Source organism: Strix uralensis, chromosome 23 (genome assembly GCF_047716275.1).
Source record: "Strix uralensis isolate ZFMK-TIS-50842 chromosome 23, bStrUra1, whole genome shotgun sequence".
Lineage (NCBI taxonomy): Eukaryota > Metazoa > Chordata > Aves > Strigiformes > Strigidae > Strix > Strix uralensis.
This window is the reverse complement of record NC_133994.1, coordinates 1,188,296-1,203,084: the sequence shown is the minus strand read 5'-3', so window position 1 is coordinate 1,203,084 and position 14,789 is coordinate 1,188,296. Positions and strand designations below refer to the sequence as shown.

Sequence of the window (14,789 nt, the reverse complement as noted above, 5' to 3'; positions counted from 1 at the left end):
CTCACTATTGCTTTTTCCTTCCAGAAAAATGTTTTAGGGAGAAAAAAATAAACACACAAGGGAGGCCCCAGAATTCTGTGTTTGATTTCAGGGCCCCACAGAGGTGCCGTCCCGCCCTTTCGCACCTCGCCGAGGGCTGCGGCGGGAAGGACGGGGATGGCCCCTGTGCCGCGGGAAGCGGGCGATGGAGGGCTGCGGGCTTACCGTCCTCACAGAGCTCACCGGCCACGCCGGGCGGGCAGCGGCAGGCGCCCGTGGCGGGCTCACAGGTGCCACCGTTTTGGCAGCGACAGGCCTGGCTGCAGTTCCTCCCGAAGGTGCCGGCCGGGCAGGCTGCGGGGAGGGAGGAAGGCGAGGCTGAGCCGGCTGCCGCGGCCCCGCACACGGCCGCTGCCACCACAGCAGGGCCGGGCTGGGCCTGGCCGGGCGCTGCCCGCTGGCACCACTCACTCTGGTTGCAGAGGAGCCCGGTCCAGCCCGCCGGACAGTCGCAGCCACTCTCCTCCGCGTCGCAGGTGGCTCCGTTCTGGCAGTCGTCGCAGGTCAGGCTGCAGTCGGGGCCGAACGTATGCTCCAGGCAGACTGCAAGGAGAGGTGCTGCGGGTGAGGAGCCCCCCCAGGGCTGCCTCAGCACCTCGGAGTGTTTGGGCGGAGGAACCCCACCCCGTGCACAGGCTGCCGCAAAGCTCAACGCATCTGTTGTAACTCAGGTTCTGCGCACACAGAAAAGGTACTCGACAACCCTTGTGGGTACGCTCACCGCACAGAAACAAACCCAGCACGAGTGATTGATTCTGAAGACTTTCAAGCAAAGCATGCCATTCACCAGTGCTGCAAAATGCTCACCGAATTTTTCTGAAAGCGTGTGCTCTCCTCTTGCTTCCATCTCTTCCTCCTCTTCATAGTCATCGTTAAAGAGCTGGGTAAATTCATCTCGCAGGATTGCAACATGAGGGATCGGGCGGATAACGGGGCGCTGACCATCCAGAGCTTCCACAGGGTCCTCGATAGCTGGGGAAGCAGTCACGGAGATGAGAATGTCAAAGTGGGAAAGAGGCAAGATCTCCAAGAGGTGAATAGCAGGACAGAACCTCTGTAGTAAAAAAGGGAAACCAGAAATATCTGCACAGGGCTGGGGCATCTGATCTGGTCTGCACCACTGATCTCTCCCTCTGTACTGACACCTCTAAAACTTTTGCAACCTGTTTGCTGTTTGTTTTGGCTAGAATGGGCACGGGCATCTAAGTGACTTCAGGATCTATGGGAGAAGCTTTGATCTTAACCTTCACAGACAGCTCTGGCTTCTCAGGTAACTGGGCTCGCACTCAACCCATCACCTGCTGCTTTTCTGACCAGAGCCACTCAGCTTCTCTGAGTTTTCTGGTAAGTGAATTATTTTCTGGAAAAATTAAACCAGACTCCCCATAACAAAACTAGGCAATGCATTTCAGCTTGGTTCTCCTTTTGGAAAGGGTATTGACAGGCACAGCTACAGGTTTCCTTCACTTGCAGGTAGGCAAGGCTTAAAATCCAGATGATCAAGCTAATTGCTGGCACCCTGGGAGCCAGGCAGAGCCTATAAAAGCCACTGGCCGAAGCAGGCTCAGATGTTTTGCTGGAGTGGGGATGTGCTGAGTGATGCTCTTCTGGGTCCAGACCTCAGAAAGCCTTTTGGGGGATCTGGGCAATGCTGCCGGGGGTCACTGGATGAAGAGGGGGATGTCAGCCGCCCTACTGAGCGAGTAAGTTGGGTAACAGTGTGTTTGGTGGTGGGATGAAGACACTGCCACTCGAAAAAGATAAATCCATGATTTCTTGTAAGGAAAAACTGTGGAGGCTGGTGTCTGGGGAAAGGTTTCTGGTGCTCTGGTTAATGTGGAGTCATCACTGCAGACTATTGCAAGTGTAACTGTGCCAAAATCCCCTGCACTTCTTTGGAAGTGCATAACAGGGCTGCAATGGGACTGGCCCTCTCGGGGGAAAGCTTTCCACTAGTGATATGAGTCATTTCCACTGCAATAAGTGCTGTGAAAAAGCTGGAGAAGGTGGTGTGCAGGGCTAATGAGCTCCAGCCCCTGCTAGCCCTGGCTGGGCTGGTAGCCCACTGCTCAACTGCCCAGAGCACAGGCCTAGCACTTACAGCTGCAGCTCCTTCGGTCCTCTTCCAGTTTGTACCCAATCTCGCAGCCACACTGGAAAGACCCTGGCTGGTTCTGGCACGTGTGTTCACATCCAGCGTTACTCGAAGAGCACTCGTCCACATCTACAAGACATGGGATACTCCAGTGGGCTGGGAGCAGCCCTCTGCATGGGACAGGGGCCTGGATATATTTCTGTCCCCACGTCAGCAGCTGGGCTGATGGCACCCTCTGCTAGTTAAGTGAACCCACCTGATGCTAAAAAATTGAGAGTACCCAAGTGATTCAGGGAGCCCTGGGTTTCAAAGTGCCATGTCCTGGGTTTCAGTTCACATCTGTCACTAATTGTGTAGAAACAGGGGGGTAAGCTTGGCTTTTCACCTGTGAAATGTTATTGGAGAGCTGTGGTAGTGAGAACAGCTCTTTTGGAGGAAAAGAGCCCCACATTCTTTATGCTGAGAAGGTGACTCACCAGACAGCTGACAGGAAAACTGGTATGAGCTGGGAGAAACTGGAAGAAATGCCTGGCTGTTTGAACCCAGGTAGGACAATTTCTTGTTCTCTTTATTAAAAGCTTGTGTTAGTCACTGTTTTAGCTGTATTTTATAGAGACAGTTTTATTTGCCTGTATCTCTTGGGTAAAAATGATGGGCAACGTTGGCCTCTGGGGTTGAACATAAAATGATTTCTGTGAATGAAAGGAGTCAGACCTGGACCAACTCACTGTGAGTTATCCTGATTTGAATTCAGGGTGTTCAAAAGCCCCGCTGCTGCTCTCCAGTTGTGCCGGACTAGCACATGGGTTAGAATAGCTGAGCTGCCTGAACACTAAGCAGACTGAGGAGGTTGACAAAACACAGAAATCCAGGATGAGAGGGACCGTTCTGTGTGTGTGTGTCTCGCCGTGCTGCGAGGCTGAGGATGGCAGTGCTGCTGGTTTACTTGCAGAGTCCAGCTAGATGTTTCTGCTTACCATCACACCCACAGCCATCTGTGCTGAGCCTGTATCCAGCGTAGCAGGCACACTCGTAGCCTCCAGGATAATTGTAACAGTCTTGCTGACAACAGTGAGAACCACTGTCACATTCATTGATATCTAAATAAAAAACAAAGGGCACTAGGTGTTAATGCACATCTGGCTTTGCAGTGGTGACAGTACTTGTTAAAATTGCTCCGTGACTAGTTCTGGTAAGCTTTTATTGATCTGACTGCCAAGTGCTGAGCTAGTATTTGTGTTTGCCTCTTGAAATGAGTGAGCTTTACGCTCACATATCATCCTCAGCCAAGGCAGAGATCCTGAATCCTAGAGGCCTGCAGGAAGTTAACTGTGATTTTCAGTTTGAGAGTGTTCTTAAAGGTTTCGTGTGCTTACAAATAGGGGGTGGTTCCAACAGTGATACTGGCTCTTGCTTTCTGATTTACCCTGTTACGATACTGATGTCAAGTTCGGAGATGGTTGAGAACTGCAGGGCCCTTCAAACAGTCTCCAAGTGATGTCTCTGACGGATGGATCCAGATAACCCAGAGAACGCAGAGCTCCTGCAGCTTTGCATTTCAAGGCCCTTGTATTTATGGGACTCTTTGTTCACTATGAAGTGCAATTACCACGGTGCCTGTGTAGTAGAGGGGTTTGTGGAGCATCCCCCTACCACCAGAGGAGGCTGGACCGAGGAGGTGTCTGGTAGGAAAACAAATAGCACTGCTGGGCTCCAGAAAGCTTGCTGGGCTTTGTGGTGTGCAAGGGACAATGTTCTCCTAGGGCAGACCAGTTCAGGTCCTGGCTTTTTTGCTCCCGTGTTGTATGGAGACAGCTCCTGCTGCTTCCTCAGAGCCACGGAGGAAAGCAAATGCCCTGGGGATCTGGGGTTCCTCTCTGGCAGAGGAACTGCCCCCCTCTGCCCAGGGTGCCTGTGGCAGCCTAAGGAGTGTGTCTGTTCCAAACAGATGCCCTGGACAGACGTGCTCCCTGAACTGCAGGAAGAAGGTGGTACTGAACAAAGAACAAATTCAAGAATTATTTCCTGAGTAACGTGAACTGCAACTCTGCACTGCATGGAAACGTGTCAGTACTGTTCTGCATCACCAAACACTGTTACTCTTTGCTAACAACCTCCTCTTCGCTGGTTTTATAGAAAGAGAAGTCTTTAGGCAGAAGTGCTTCACTGCACTGAGGCACGGACCCTCGGCTAACCTGCAGGAAGGGCCCCAGGATCTGCTGCACTTCTGGACCGGCTGGAGGCACCCACCCAGCCTGGCTGTGCCAGCCTGAGCCACAGCCCCGCCGTGAGCATGGGAGCAGCCCCCAGCCTGGCACAGTGGGGCAGTAAAAGCCTGGCTAGGAGCACTGCTGTGGGTTTCTGACCATGGTATTTGCTGCAAGGGGCTCAGAGTAATGCGATATAACGTGCACACCTTTATAGCATGTACAGAGCTCGAGGTGCAGCTCACCCTTACCTCCCCATTAACACATTCTTGCTAGAACCAGCTGGGGCTGAACTACACTTGGCTTGCAGCTAGTGACTCCTCCACATCACTCATTTACTCGAATTACATCGCTGCTTCCTTTGAGATAACAGGCAAGACGGTACATTTTGAGCATCATCCCTTCTAGACTTAGGCTTACACCATCTGAGATGGAAGTCTGTATCTGCCAATGCCGCTTTAGATCGGTTTCAGCAGGGAAAAACTAGTCCTGAAGTCAACATTTGCTGTCCCGGTAGGTCTTGAGTGGAGGTTTGAGGATGTCTGCAAGCAGAGCAATATCTCACCTCCTTTTACTTTGCATCTGTTTCTGGCCTTGTTAACCTGCTTGTAGTGCATATGCACACAGTTGCTAGTGGCTAGTGTAGCACAGTGGCTAGTGCATGCACACCTGGTAGCTCCCCACGTGGAGATCCTCACTGTTACTTGAGGTGTGCTTGTGAGAACAAGGTTTGTACCTTTTCCCTTCCCTTACCAGTGCACGTCTTCCGGTCCTCTTCAAGCCGATAGCCAAAGTTACAGGTACAGACTGGGCCAGAGCTGGTGTGGTGGCACGTATGGGAGCAGCCACCATTGTTGGCTTCACAGCTGTTCACGATCTCCATTTCTATCCCTGGAAGAGGCACACTGGTTAGGATCTCTACGTGCTGGCTGGCCCGTGCCTTCCCTCGGTGTTGCTCTCGAGCAGGCACCCCCCCAGCACCTTCCAGCCCAGCTCCTTGCACATGTGTTTTTGCGTGCACAGCCCTGCTGAGGAGGAGAGCAATCTGCAGTGGGGAAAGGATGAAAATAGTTTTGCGCAGAGGCCACCACTGGGCTGGGAAGTGATGTATAAAAATAAACCGATGGATCCCAGGCGACGCCCCGTGTAGCCTCCTAGGGACAGAGTTGTGGAGCAGGCTCTGGACAATCTCTGAGATGAACCAGACTGCAGACAGAACTGCTCCCATTCCTGACAAGCTGCAGTGTGTGCTGCCAACCAAAAGTTGGCTCAGTCTTCGTAAGAGCAGAGCTGTTCTGATGCCAGCTAGAAATGGGAGCAGCAGAATACAGCTAACTACGGAAACATCCGGATGCCTACAGCGAGAAACGTTAGTTACTGACATGTCAAAAATGGTAGGTGCAAACATCAACAGCAGCCATACATCTTCTTAGCTTGGCAAGGTTTATGTAAACTTCAGTCTAGTTAATTAAGCTTTCTTAAACTAAAAGGAACTTGTACCATGGAGCTTTGACTCAGTCCTGAACCTCAGGAAAACAATTTCTGCCTTCAAGAACACTTTTGAGCTTTTAGTGTGTTCAGCCCCACGGAGGATGAGAGAAGGGCAGCTTGATGCTTCCCAATGGATCTGCCCGTGTCAAAACCAAAAGCTGTGCCGTGGTGGAAGACCTTCTTCCAGATTTCACAACATGAATATAGTCCTTCTGTCTTTTCTCTTCTTATTAATGCAAGAACAACTGGGGTTTTGCATAGAAGAAATGTGCTAGAAGGGGCAGGGAGAAACACTTTTCATACAAGAAGGCTACTTAATGCTACAGTTGGCACCAAAGTAGAGATACAGTCAATGGTTATGGCAATAGGTCACAACAACTGGAGGAGCCATGTCAGAACATGGGTGGGGCTTGTGCTTCCACTGTCCCCGCTGTCAGAAGTGACCCTCCAGGGCTGGCATCTCTTACCGGGGGCTACCTGCAAAACCAACTCTTGAGGAGCAATAAAATTAAGCTTTTTGTCACTGTGGACTGGTCAGCTGAAGCCACAAAGGGTAATCTTCCCTGCTGCACAGTCACAGTGCTAGGTGAGGAGGTAGCTAAGGTTTATTAGGCATAGACCTGGCTTCTGAATCCAACCCTCTGTAAGCCTTGCTGGCTATCATGCAGCTTCACCCCAGCAGCTGAAGGTAAATGTGCAGTTGCTTGTGAAACTGAGCTATGGGATATTTTTTACAGAATATGCAGTGTGAGATGAAACCCTTTTCCTAGGAAGAAAGGTATACACACGCTTAGGCTCTTTGATAGCATGTCATCAGTCCTCACATCACTCTGATGCCTTTCAAGACCCATTTCTGGTCTGCAAAGCCTCACCCCAGCACCCTTGGCAGGCTCCCAGTGAGAGCTGCAGCAGCTGCACAGGTGGAGCATCACAGCTTCCAGTAACACCAGCTGCCAGCACTGGGCTGCCAGGGTGCCTTCATCTGGAAGGGGGCTGCTAGTGCTAAATGCTGAGCGCTCTGCTTTGGACTGTCCTGCTGGTGTGTATGCGCTGAACAAAGATGTATGGACAGTTGGGCTCATTCTTGCATAATAGTGTTTATTTCTTCCTGAGGGGAGCAGATGTGATCACTTCACTAGCTCAATTCCTCCTTCAGTTACACATCTGCAGCTGACTGAACTCACCCAGTGAAGTCCCCAAGAGTAGAACTTGGCCAAAATAAAATCATTGGTAAATAAAACCTGGCTCCAAATAAATTGCCTAAACCAGCAAAAGTAGCTTCATGGTAACTTTAAAGATCAGACAAAGTTCTTTATCTTGGTGGGAGAGTAAACAGCCCCAAACCTGCTTGTGAAATTCTTCAGAAAGGATTGCTAAGACTTGGTCCCGCCGATTCAGAGAGGACAGTGCACAAACACTTGCCTGCAGAAGCAACCCCGCCGGAGATGGGGGGCTGCGTGCGGTAGGTACTCACGATAGCATTGCTTGCCGTCTGCCCCCAGCTCGTAGCCTGGGTTACAGGTGCACTTAAAGGAGCCGTGAGTGTTGAGACACTGGTGGGCACACAGGGCTAGTCCTGTCAGACACTCGTTCACGTCTGCAAGAGATGAGCAATCAATCAGCAAAGCAGGATGAGCCACAAACATCCTTTCAAAGGGGCAGTTGTTACTATCTACAAGTTTTTCACTGGTTTCTTGCACCCTGAATTCTTCCCTGGGGGTCCAGACCAACAAAGAAACAGAGTGAAGAGTTCAGAATACTGTAAAGCTTCCCAGGAAATTGGAGTGCACGGAGCTCGAGTGTTGCTCCAGACAACCCGAGCAGGGCTCTGGGAGCGGTGTCAGCCGAGCGCTCTGCATCACCACGTCCGATTCACCAGCGCCGATGGTTCTGAGGAGGGAGCACGGCTTCCCCGCGTGAGGCGCGGTGGTTCCCCTGCGGGAAGGCTTTGCTGGAGGGAGCTCACCTTCGCAGGCCTTGTTGTCAGGCGCCAGCCGGTAGCCGGGGTGGCACTGGCAGCGGGCTGTCCCGCGGTGGCTGTGGCACCGGTGCATGCAGCCCCCGTTCCTCTCGCTGCAGGGGTTCCTCACTGCAGGTCAAAGCAGAAGAGACAGGCTTGTGTCATGCCAATCCCGGCTCCTGTCGGCATTGTGCTCGTGGGAGAACAGAGCCTCAAGCAGTCAGGCCTAGCAAAAAAATCTGCAGTCCATGAAAGACCATTCTCCACCAGACAGAAAAATCTCTGCTCTCTGTTTACTGCTCCATCCAGGCGGGAGGATGTTCAGGGTGTGAGATCCCGCAGAAGGCAGGCACTAACCTGAGTGAAACTTCCCAGCAGAAGCCTGGGCACGTCCCTCTACAGGGATTACAGAGCAAGTGCTGGGCCAGTTGGCTTCCAGTGCTCCTACCAAGGGGTTTGCCAACCTCCGACCTGCTCCAGCACCTGGGCAGATGCTACAAAACCCGACCGACTGCTGCATTTTTAATATCCTAGTCGTTCCTTTTCCCTTAGCAGCTTCACAGCTAGAGACTTCCCTCCTCCTACTTCTTGAATGCCAACTGCTGTGAAGGAGAAGATTAAACTTCTGCTCTGTATCCCCTTCAGCTTCTCTCCCTCCTGCAGCTGGGAGCAGGTCAGACAGAAAGCTGTCTGCAAGCAGAGGGAGAAGATCCCGTCCCGCTGCGACACGCTGCTGTTCCTTGACTTTCCCAGAAGCATGTGCCTTCGTACAATTTCATATTTGTTGGCTACACTCCTTCAGCCCTTCCTAGCCTTTCTGCGTAAGCCGCAGGATATGTCCACAACAACACAAAATGTAGATTTTACTGGAGAGAAACACGCCAGTCAGATCTATCTGACATCTGAGCGTGCGAGTACGCACTCCCTACCCCCCCCCAACTCTCATCTGCCCCTGAAAAAAAGGCCAAAGCGAAGCTCTGCCTCCCCAGCTCCCCGTGCGTGCTCGAGGGGACTCACAGACGCAGCGTTTCCCGTCTTCCCGCAGCTGGTAATTGTGCCGGCACTGGCAGCGGTGCTGTGCCAGCGTCACCTGCACACAGTCGTGTTCGCAGCCGCCGTTGTTCAGGGCACACGTGTTCACAGCTGCGAGGCAAAGGGACAGAACATTCAGCACAAAACTAACGGCACCGGGACGAGTCTCTGGCACGGGAGCAGGGCAAATCGCAGACGCTTACACGGAGCCCTGCTAAGGAGGATTTAAAATTGGGGCATATTCGATGTGCGCTAAAGCGAGAAGTGTGCGAAATGTGAGCTCTTGCTCAAAACTCTGTTCTGTGTGCACCAGAGAGGGACCTTGGGCAGCGCCCCCTGAGACAGGACCCTCTTTTTTAAAGGTAAGATTGGCTCAACGGGGCCAGGTAGTCGCTTGAACTCGCTCTTTTCTACACCAAGAGTTCCCAGCAGCTCTCCTGGGAGGGGAGACCAGGCTGTGGGGGTCTGGGCAAGGTTCTCCACAGTATTAGGCAGGAGGGAGGCTGGTGCTGGTTGTCCCCGAAGGGTGCCCGTGCTGGCAGGCAGGCTTCTCGTGCTGCGTTATTGCTGAAATTCTGTGAATTTTGTTCAAAGACACAGGTGCAATGCCACAGTTAGTTCTGCTTAGTTACTGCTCAGAGCTGCACTCAGGCGTATTCAGGTTTTCCTGTAACAAAATGATACAGAAAACTAAGTTTCTGGCTCCATGCTGTGCAAAAGACACCGATTACACAAGGCAAGGGCCAGCAGGAACTATCAGTTCTTCTGGAAACTTTTAAGGAAAAATGTTTTAAGACGCAGACCACGGTTCGATGGGGTGTAACAGCCCCCGGTTCAGCGCTTTGACCGGGAGATCTCTGCGCGAGTTAGGGCGTGTGTGCTCGTCCGCGCTGCGAGTCACCGATGCCGCGACCCGCGGAGCGGCTGGGCCGGAGCGCGCGGAGAGCCGCTGGTGGGAACTGTGATTTCATCCCAAGTGCGGGCGGGACTGGGAATTGAGATTCCCGACTGGTGTTCCTGGCGTGCCACAGCGTTTCTGTGTGGCCTTGCGCAAGGCGCTTTCCTGCCCAAAGGATTCCAAACAGTCAGAAAACAGAAGGTTTTGCCTAGGCTACGGCAGAAAACAGATCTTATGACCGAACATGTGGGCTATCTTCTCTTTACAAGCTTGCTATCATTCATCAGCCTTAAAATAGCCCTCTCCTCCCCCCCTCTGTTGTTATAACCTGGGACTTCTCGGCAGGATAAGCAACTAAAGCATGATGTTTAACTGGAGACGTGGGCACCTTGCAGCCAGCAATCGGGCAGAGTTTTCCTGCTTATTTTTACTAGGCTGCAGCTATCCAGGACCACTGACCCTGTATCCAGCAGAGATCTGAGCCAGAAAACAAAGCAGGGAAGGACCTTCTGGAGCAGGATTCTCACAGACTCTGACAAGCCATCCTGGGGCAATTACACGCCTCCAAAGTGATGGAAGTCTCCTCTTAGACCACTGCATGTCCCCTGAGTTACCTACCCACTCCTTACATCGGTGAGCATCTCAAACAGAGACTGCTCCAAAGGGAGGTGTCCCTTAGGGGAGTTGGGAAATTGGCTTTCAGTCAGTTCTTCCTCTTAGGAGACACGGATGGGCATGAAACGCACAACACGCTGCTGTGTGGGTGCGACATGGCTAAAACCCCACCATGGACCTGGTTCCCACCCGCAGAACGGATACGATGAGTTGTGCTCTCACACGTTTCTGACCTCTTTTTCAAGCTCCAGAATAAACTAATGTGCTGACTCTGAGGAATCTTGTAAGAAAGCTAAAAATATCTCTAATGAAAAACATCGCTCCACAAACTAACACTTCAGGTAATCAAAGTGCCCTCAGCAACCTCGAGAGCTTCGCGAAGCCGGCGAGCCTGGACAGCGTATAGGAGTGAAAGTCTCCTCATCCCCGGGGAAGCCCCGTGCTGCGGGCGGGCTGCGGGCGACTCGCCTGCGCTGGCTGGCGGCGGGTACCAGCGCGTTCCTGTGCCAGCGCCTCGTCCCAGCGCCCAGAAGTCTTTTCTATAGACAAAGTCCTGAAAGTAATTTGATTAAGCCTCTCTCATGTATTAGTGAGAAACAAACGTTTGGCACAGAAGGAAAATAAAAGGCAAAACTGTGTATTTTAATTTTTTTCTGCAAACAGTTCCCCTGCAGAAAATATGCCTTGACTCATTGCTGAGGAGTTCTCTCATTTCAGACTTTTAAAGCTAACTTTCCCTTGTGTGCCTCTAATTAACTAAACAATATTTGAGGGAATAAAAGTGACTTAACAGGGTCGAAGTACTGCCATACACAACATACGGCTGGAGCAAGAAGTACCAGTTTATGTTAGTTGTGCTGACATTTCCTTTAATCCATTTGGAAGGAAACAACAGAAATACTCAACGTTCCTGAAAAGTTATGGGTCAGAGTTACAGTGCTCAGGCTTTAGCAGAGATGGGTGGTCATTTTAAAATAGTCTGATATATTAAAGTGTTTAATAACATATATTAAAAAATAGCCATAAATAACGGGCTTGTTGGAGTGGGGTTTTTTTAAAAAGAAGTAAAACAATGCTAACGCCTGCCAAAACATTCCTTCATCTGGGAAAAGCACTGGGCCAATGTGTAACAAGCCAACGCATTGTACGTCTAAAATAACCTCCCAGCATGCAGCTATTTGTATGAATTTGCACCTAAGTAACCGCCCTCCTTGCGTACCTCCAAAAGACAGCTTTTCAGAGTGGAAACACCTAAAGTCCAGCTTCTTCTTTACCACACAAAATTTAAGTGGACAGAAATCCTGCGATGTTGGATACAGCAGACTTTCCAAAAGCGTTATTTCTACACCCAAGACCACCAGCGTGTCTCTCTGGGTGCACTGAACGGCGCTGAGGCACCGCACCCACCCCGTACCCCGCCGTAGCCGTGTACCAACAGAGCTTAGCAACGGCAAAACCTGCTCCTGCGCGGCCCGCAGGACACGGCAACGCTCAGCCACCACGAGCAGCTCAGGCAGGGTATGGACACCGACTAAACGGGGACACGTTCCTGCTCCAGCGAGGCCTCCGTGGCCAAGAGCGCCGGAACCGCTTGAGCAGATCGTCACCGACACTGGCTGGGGACCGCTAAGAACGTGTAAAAGGGGCAGCAGTGAGAGCACAGGGGTCTTGCAGAGCGTTTTCTTTCCTCTGGTGTTTCCTTCAGCATAGCTTCCTCACTAGCAGCAGTACTCCTCAAGGCTAAAAACCCCTCCGAGCCTCTGGGTTCTGTGACTGCACACACGGACGAAGGGGCCGGCGCACGCTGCTGTCCCAGCCATCATCGCGGGTACGTTCCAGAGCTCTGCGGGTAATGGGAACCAGGAGCCCTTCTCTGCCAGGAGGCTTCTGCTCGGGGAGGAAGCGGCTGGCATCGCTGGCTACGCGGCACTCGTACGCGGCACAGCGCCGGGGCACGCGCCGGGTAACCAGCAAAGCAACCGCGTCCCCCAGCGTCCCGCCGAGCCACCCACCCTGCTCGGGCAGCACTGCAGTTCTGCTCAGATGCAAACTAATTCAATTTAAGAATCGGGAATAATAAGGCGAAACAAAGGGAACACATTAAAATTCTTTTGGGTGTCTTTCCATCAAAGCAAGGGCCTTCTAATTCGGGGTCTCCTTAGCTGGCTTCTCGCAGAGTTACAGCCAGTAGACCTCGCTGCTGGCCTTGTTTTAATTACTGCTATTTTTTTTTTTCTGTTTACAGAACCACTCTAAAAATATTTCCATTCCCAGATGCTTTCCCTAGCTTAACATTTCGGTGACAACGTTGCCAAATCCAGTGTCATCTTGTACATCACACAGATTTTTGTAATTAAAGCTCAGACAGATTTTCCACAGATGATATTTCATCGTCTGCAAGAGGGATGTTACTTCCATCCCCTCTGTCTGAAGGGACTGCAGTGCTGCTGAGAGATGCTTGCTCCTAGACTGTGACCCTCTCAGGCCCAGGAAATGGATAAAAAGGGATGAAAAGGACATTCTTACTACTGGCTGCATGCGGGAAGAGGGTCTGCGAGCGAAGTAGCAGCCTGACAGAGGAGTTGATTTAATAACTGAGCTACCCGAGCTCTGCAGCCTCCAGCTGACCTTCACAAACTGGGAAGAGCTGAACTCAGCCCCTGTAGCTACCCGGCCACCTCCTGGGAGCTGAGCAGTGCCCCTCGCCCAGCCCAGGGGCCGTTCACGGCGCCGGCGTTTGCTCCCTCATCCACGTGTTGAGCTGCCGGGCGAACGTGGAGCGGTTCCTTTGGTTTGCCTCGGGCTCCTCTGCTCGAACTTCTCCTCTTTCCATCCCTATCACCTTTCCTTCAGATCCAAGTAATTTGCCATCAGAAGCAGTGAGGTAATACTTGAAAAGAAACCGTAAGCAGCTGTAACTAGAACTGAGCCTGACATTCCCTTTTGCAGCGTCATGCAAGCCCGTCGATTCTAAGCAGTGGCTGAGAAACGTGCCACTGGCCGAAGAAAAGGTCAGGTGTTCCAACTCGTGCGAGTTGTCTGTACGACGCACGCAAACTGAAAACCTCTACAAAGTCCCTACAGACAATTACCCTCCGTGCCCACAGTTCAAACCCACACAAACGTTCACGGCCTAGTCCTTCTGTTCACTTTATAAATCGCTGCTATATTTGAGATTTCTTCATCTGAAGTACTCTTAATATAAATAGGGCTACATCATGTAATCCCAAACTGATTTATTCTAACCTCAGACAATTTCCAGAAACATGTTGTGTGTTAATACAGACCATCTCTCTACTCTGCAGGCCAACAAAAGCAATTGGCTCAGATTAAATTCTTTGCCTTGGACTGGATTTCATCCCTCTGCTGAAGCAGTGGAGAAGGACCTGAAGATGTCAGCTTCCTGCCTCCTGCCCATGTGGTTCTGATAAAGAAAGAGGTAATTTCAGGACGCCCAATGACTCTTTTTGTTCTGTTTCACTTTCAACAGAAATGTCTGCTCTTTTTCTCCCTCCCTTCTGTGTTAAAATCATCAGTGACTTGCTATATTTGACCAACAAAGACACAATGAAAGAATCTTGCACAACTGAGCTGCAGATTACCCGAAGCACTGACAATGGCGCAGAGCTGCTGCCAGACACAGAGCGGGACACGGGAAGGTGCTTTTCAGCCCTTTTTCGTGCTCTCCCAAGCCGCAGCCGTCAGAGCGGTTCCAGGTACGAGCCCACCCCGGGGAGCTGCCTCGGGCTCTGGGGTCACGCAGGCTCCTGACTCCCCGGCTTCGTCACACCCCAGCCCTGGGCTGAGAGCTTGGCCTCGGCCAAGAGCAGCTTTTGTTCCACTCCTGCACCACCAGAATCACGGCGAGGCTGCTGGAGCCCCTCGTTCCCCCCGGTAAGGGCAGACGTAGCTCTAGTGAAGGAAGGGACCCCAAGGTGACAGCACGAGGGGACACCAGGAGTCTGCTGTCCCCATCTGTTCTCCAGGCAATGTCAAAGACGAGATTTAAGAATCCCCTGTTGGACTGTGCCTAGAGCCAAGCTCTGCTTAGGCTGTAAAAGGTACCAACACCCCCAAAGAAAAAGGCTGTTAAAGGCAAAACATCTCTTCCAATCCTACAAAACACAAGTGCTAATTAAACAGCTGTTTACACAGAGCTGCAACGTTCTCTGTAGGAAATTGCTCTTAAAGGTGCCTGAAGTAACTTCTGAAAACTTTTGCTGATTTTTCCCCGCATTGTGCCTGACTTATATTGCCTGACTCATCTGCAATACCAAGCACAAAGGTGCGAAGAACTACCAAAGGTGCAAAGCCACCAAAAGAAAATAGCAAAAGATTTCATCTATTTTGCAATTCTTTGATGTCTTCAGGAATAAAATAGGCTGCGACTTTCCATCGCAAGTTTGGAATAATAGTTCAGCCAGAGGGTGGAAAAGGACCGACCACCCCGAG

The 14,789-nt window shown here is 51.5% G+C and overlaps 1 protein-coding gene across 1 annotated transcript in view; it reads right to left on the bottom strand.

Annotated features, from left to right (window-relative positions):
- Positions 1-14,789, bottom strand: part of MEGF6 (multiple EGF like domains 6) — a gene marked incomplete at its 5' end in the record, with an annotated part of 101,856 nt that overhangs the window by 19,682 nt on the left and 67,385 nt on the right. The window contains 9 exons of the mRNA XM_074893329.1: positions 205-333; positions 451-582; positions 847-1,011; positions 2,141-2,263; positions 3,112-3,234; positions 5,095-5,232; positions 7,307-7,429; positions 7,799-7,921; positions 8,810-8,935. Coding sequence (XP_074749430.1) covers positions 205-333; positions 451-582; positions 847-1,011; positions 2,141-2,263; positions 3,112-3,234; positions 5,095-5,232; positions 7,307-7,429; positions 7,799-7,921; positions 8,810-8,935 — 1,182 coding nt within the window. The remainder of the gene's footprint in view (positions 1-204; positions 334-450; positions 583-846; positions 1,012-2,140; positions 2,264-3,111; positions 3,235-5,094; positions 5,233-7,306; positions 7,430-7,798; positions 7,922-8,809; positions 8,936-14,789) is intronic.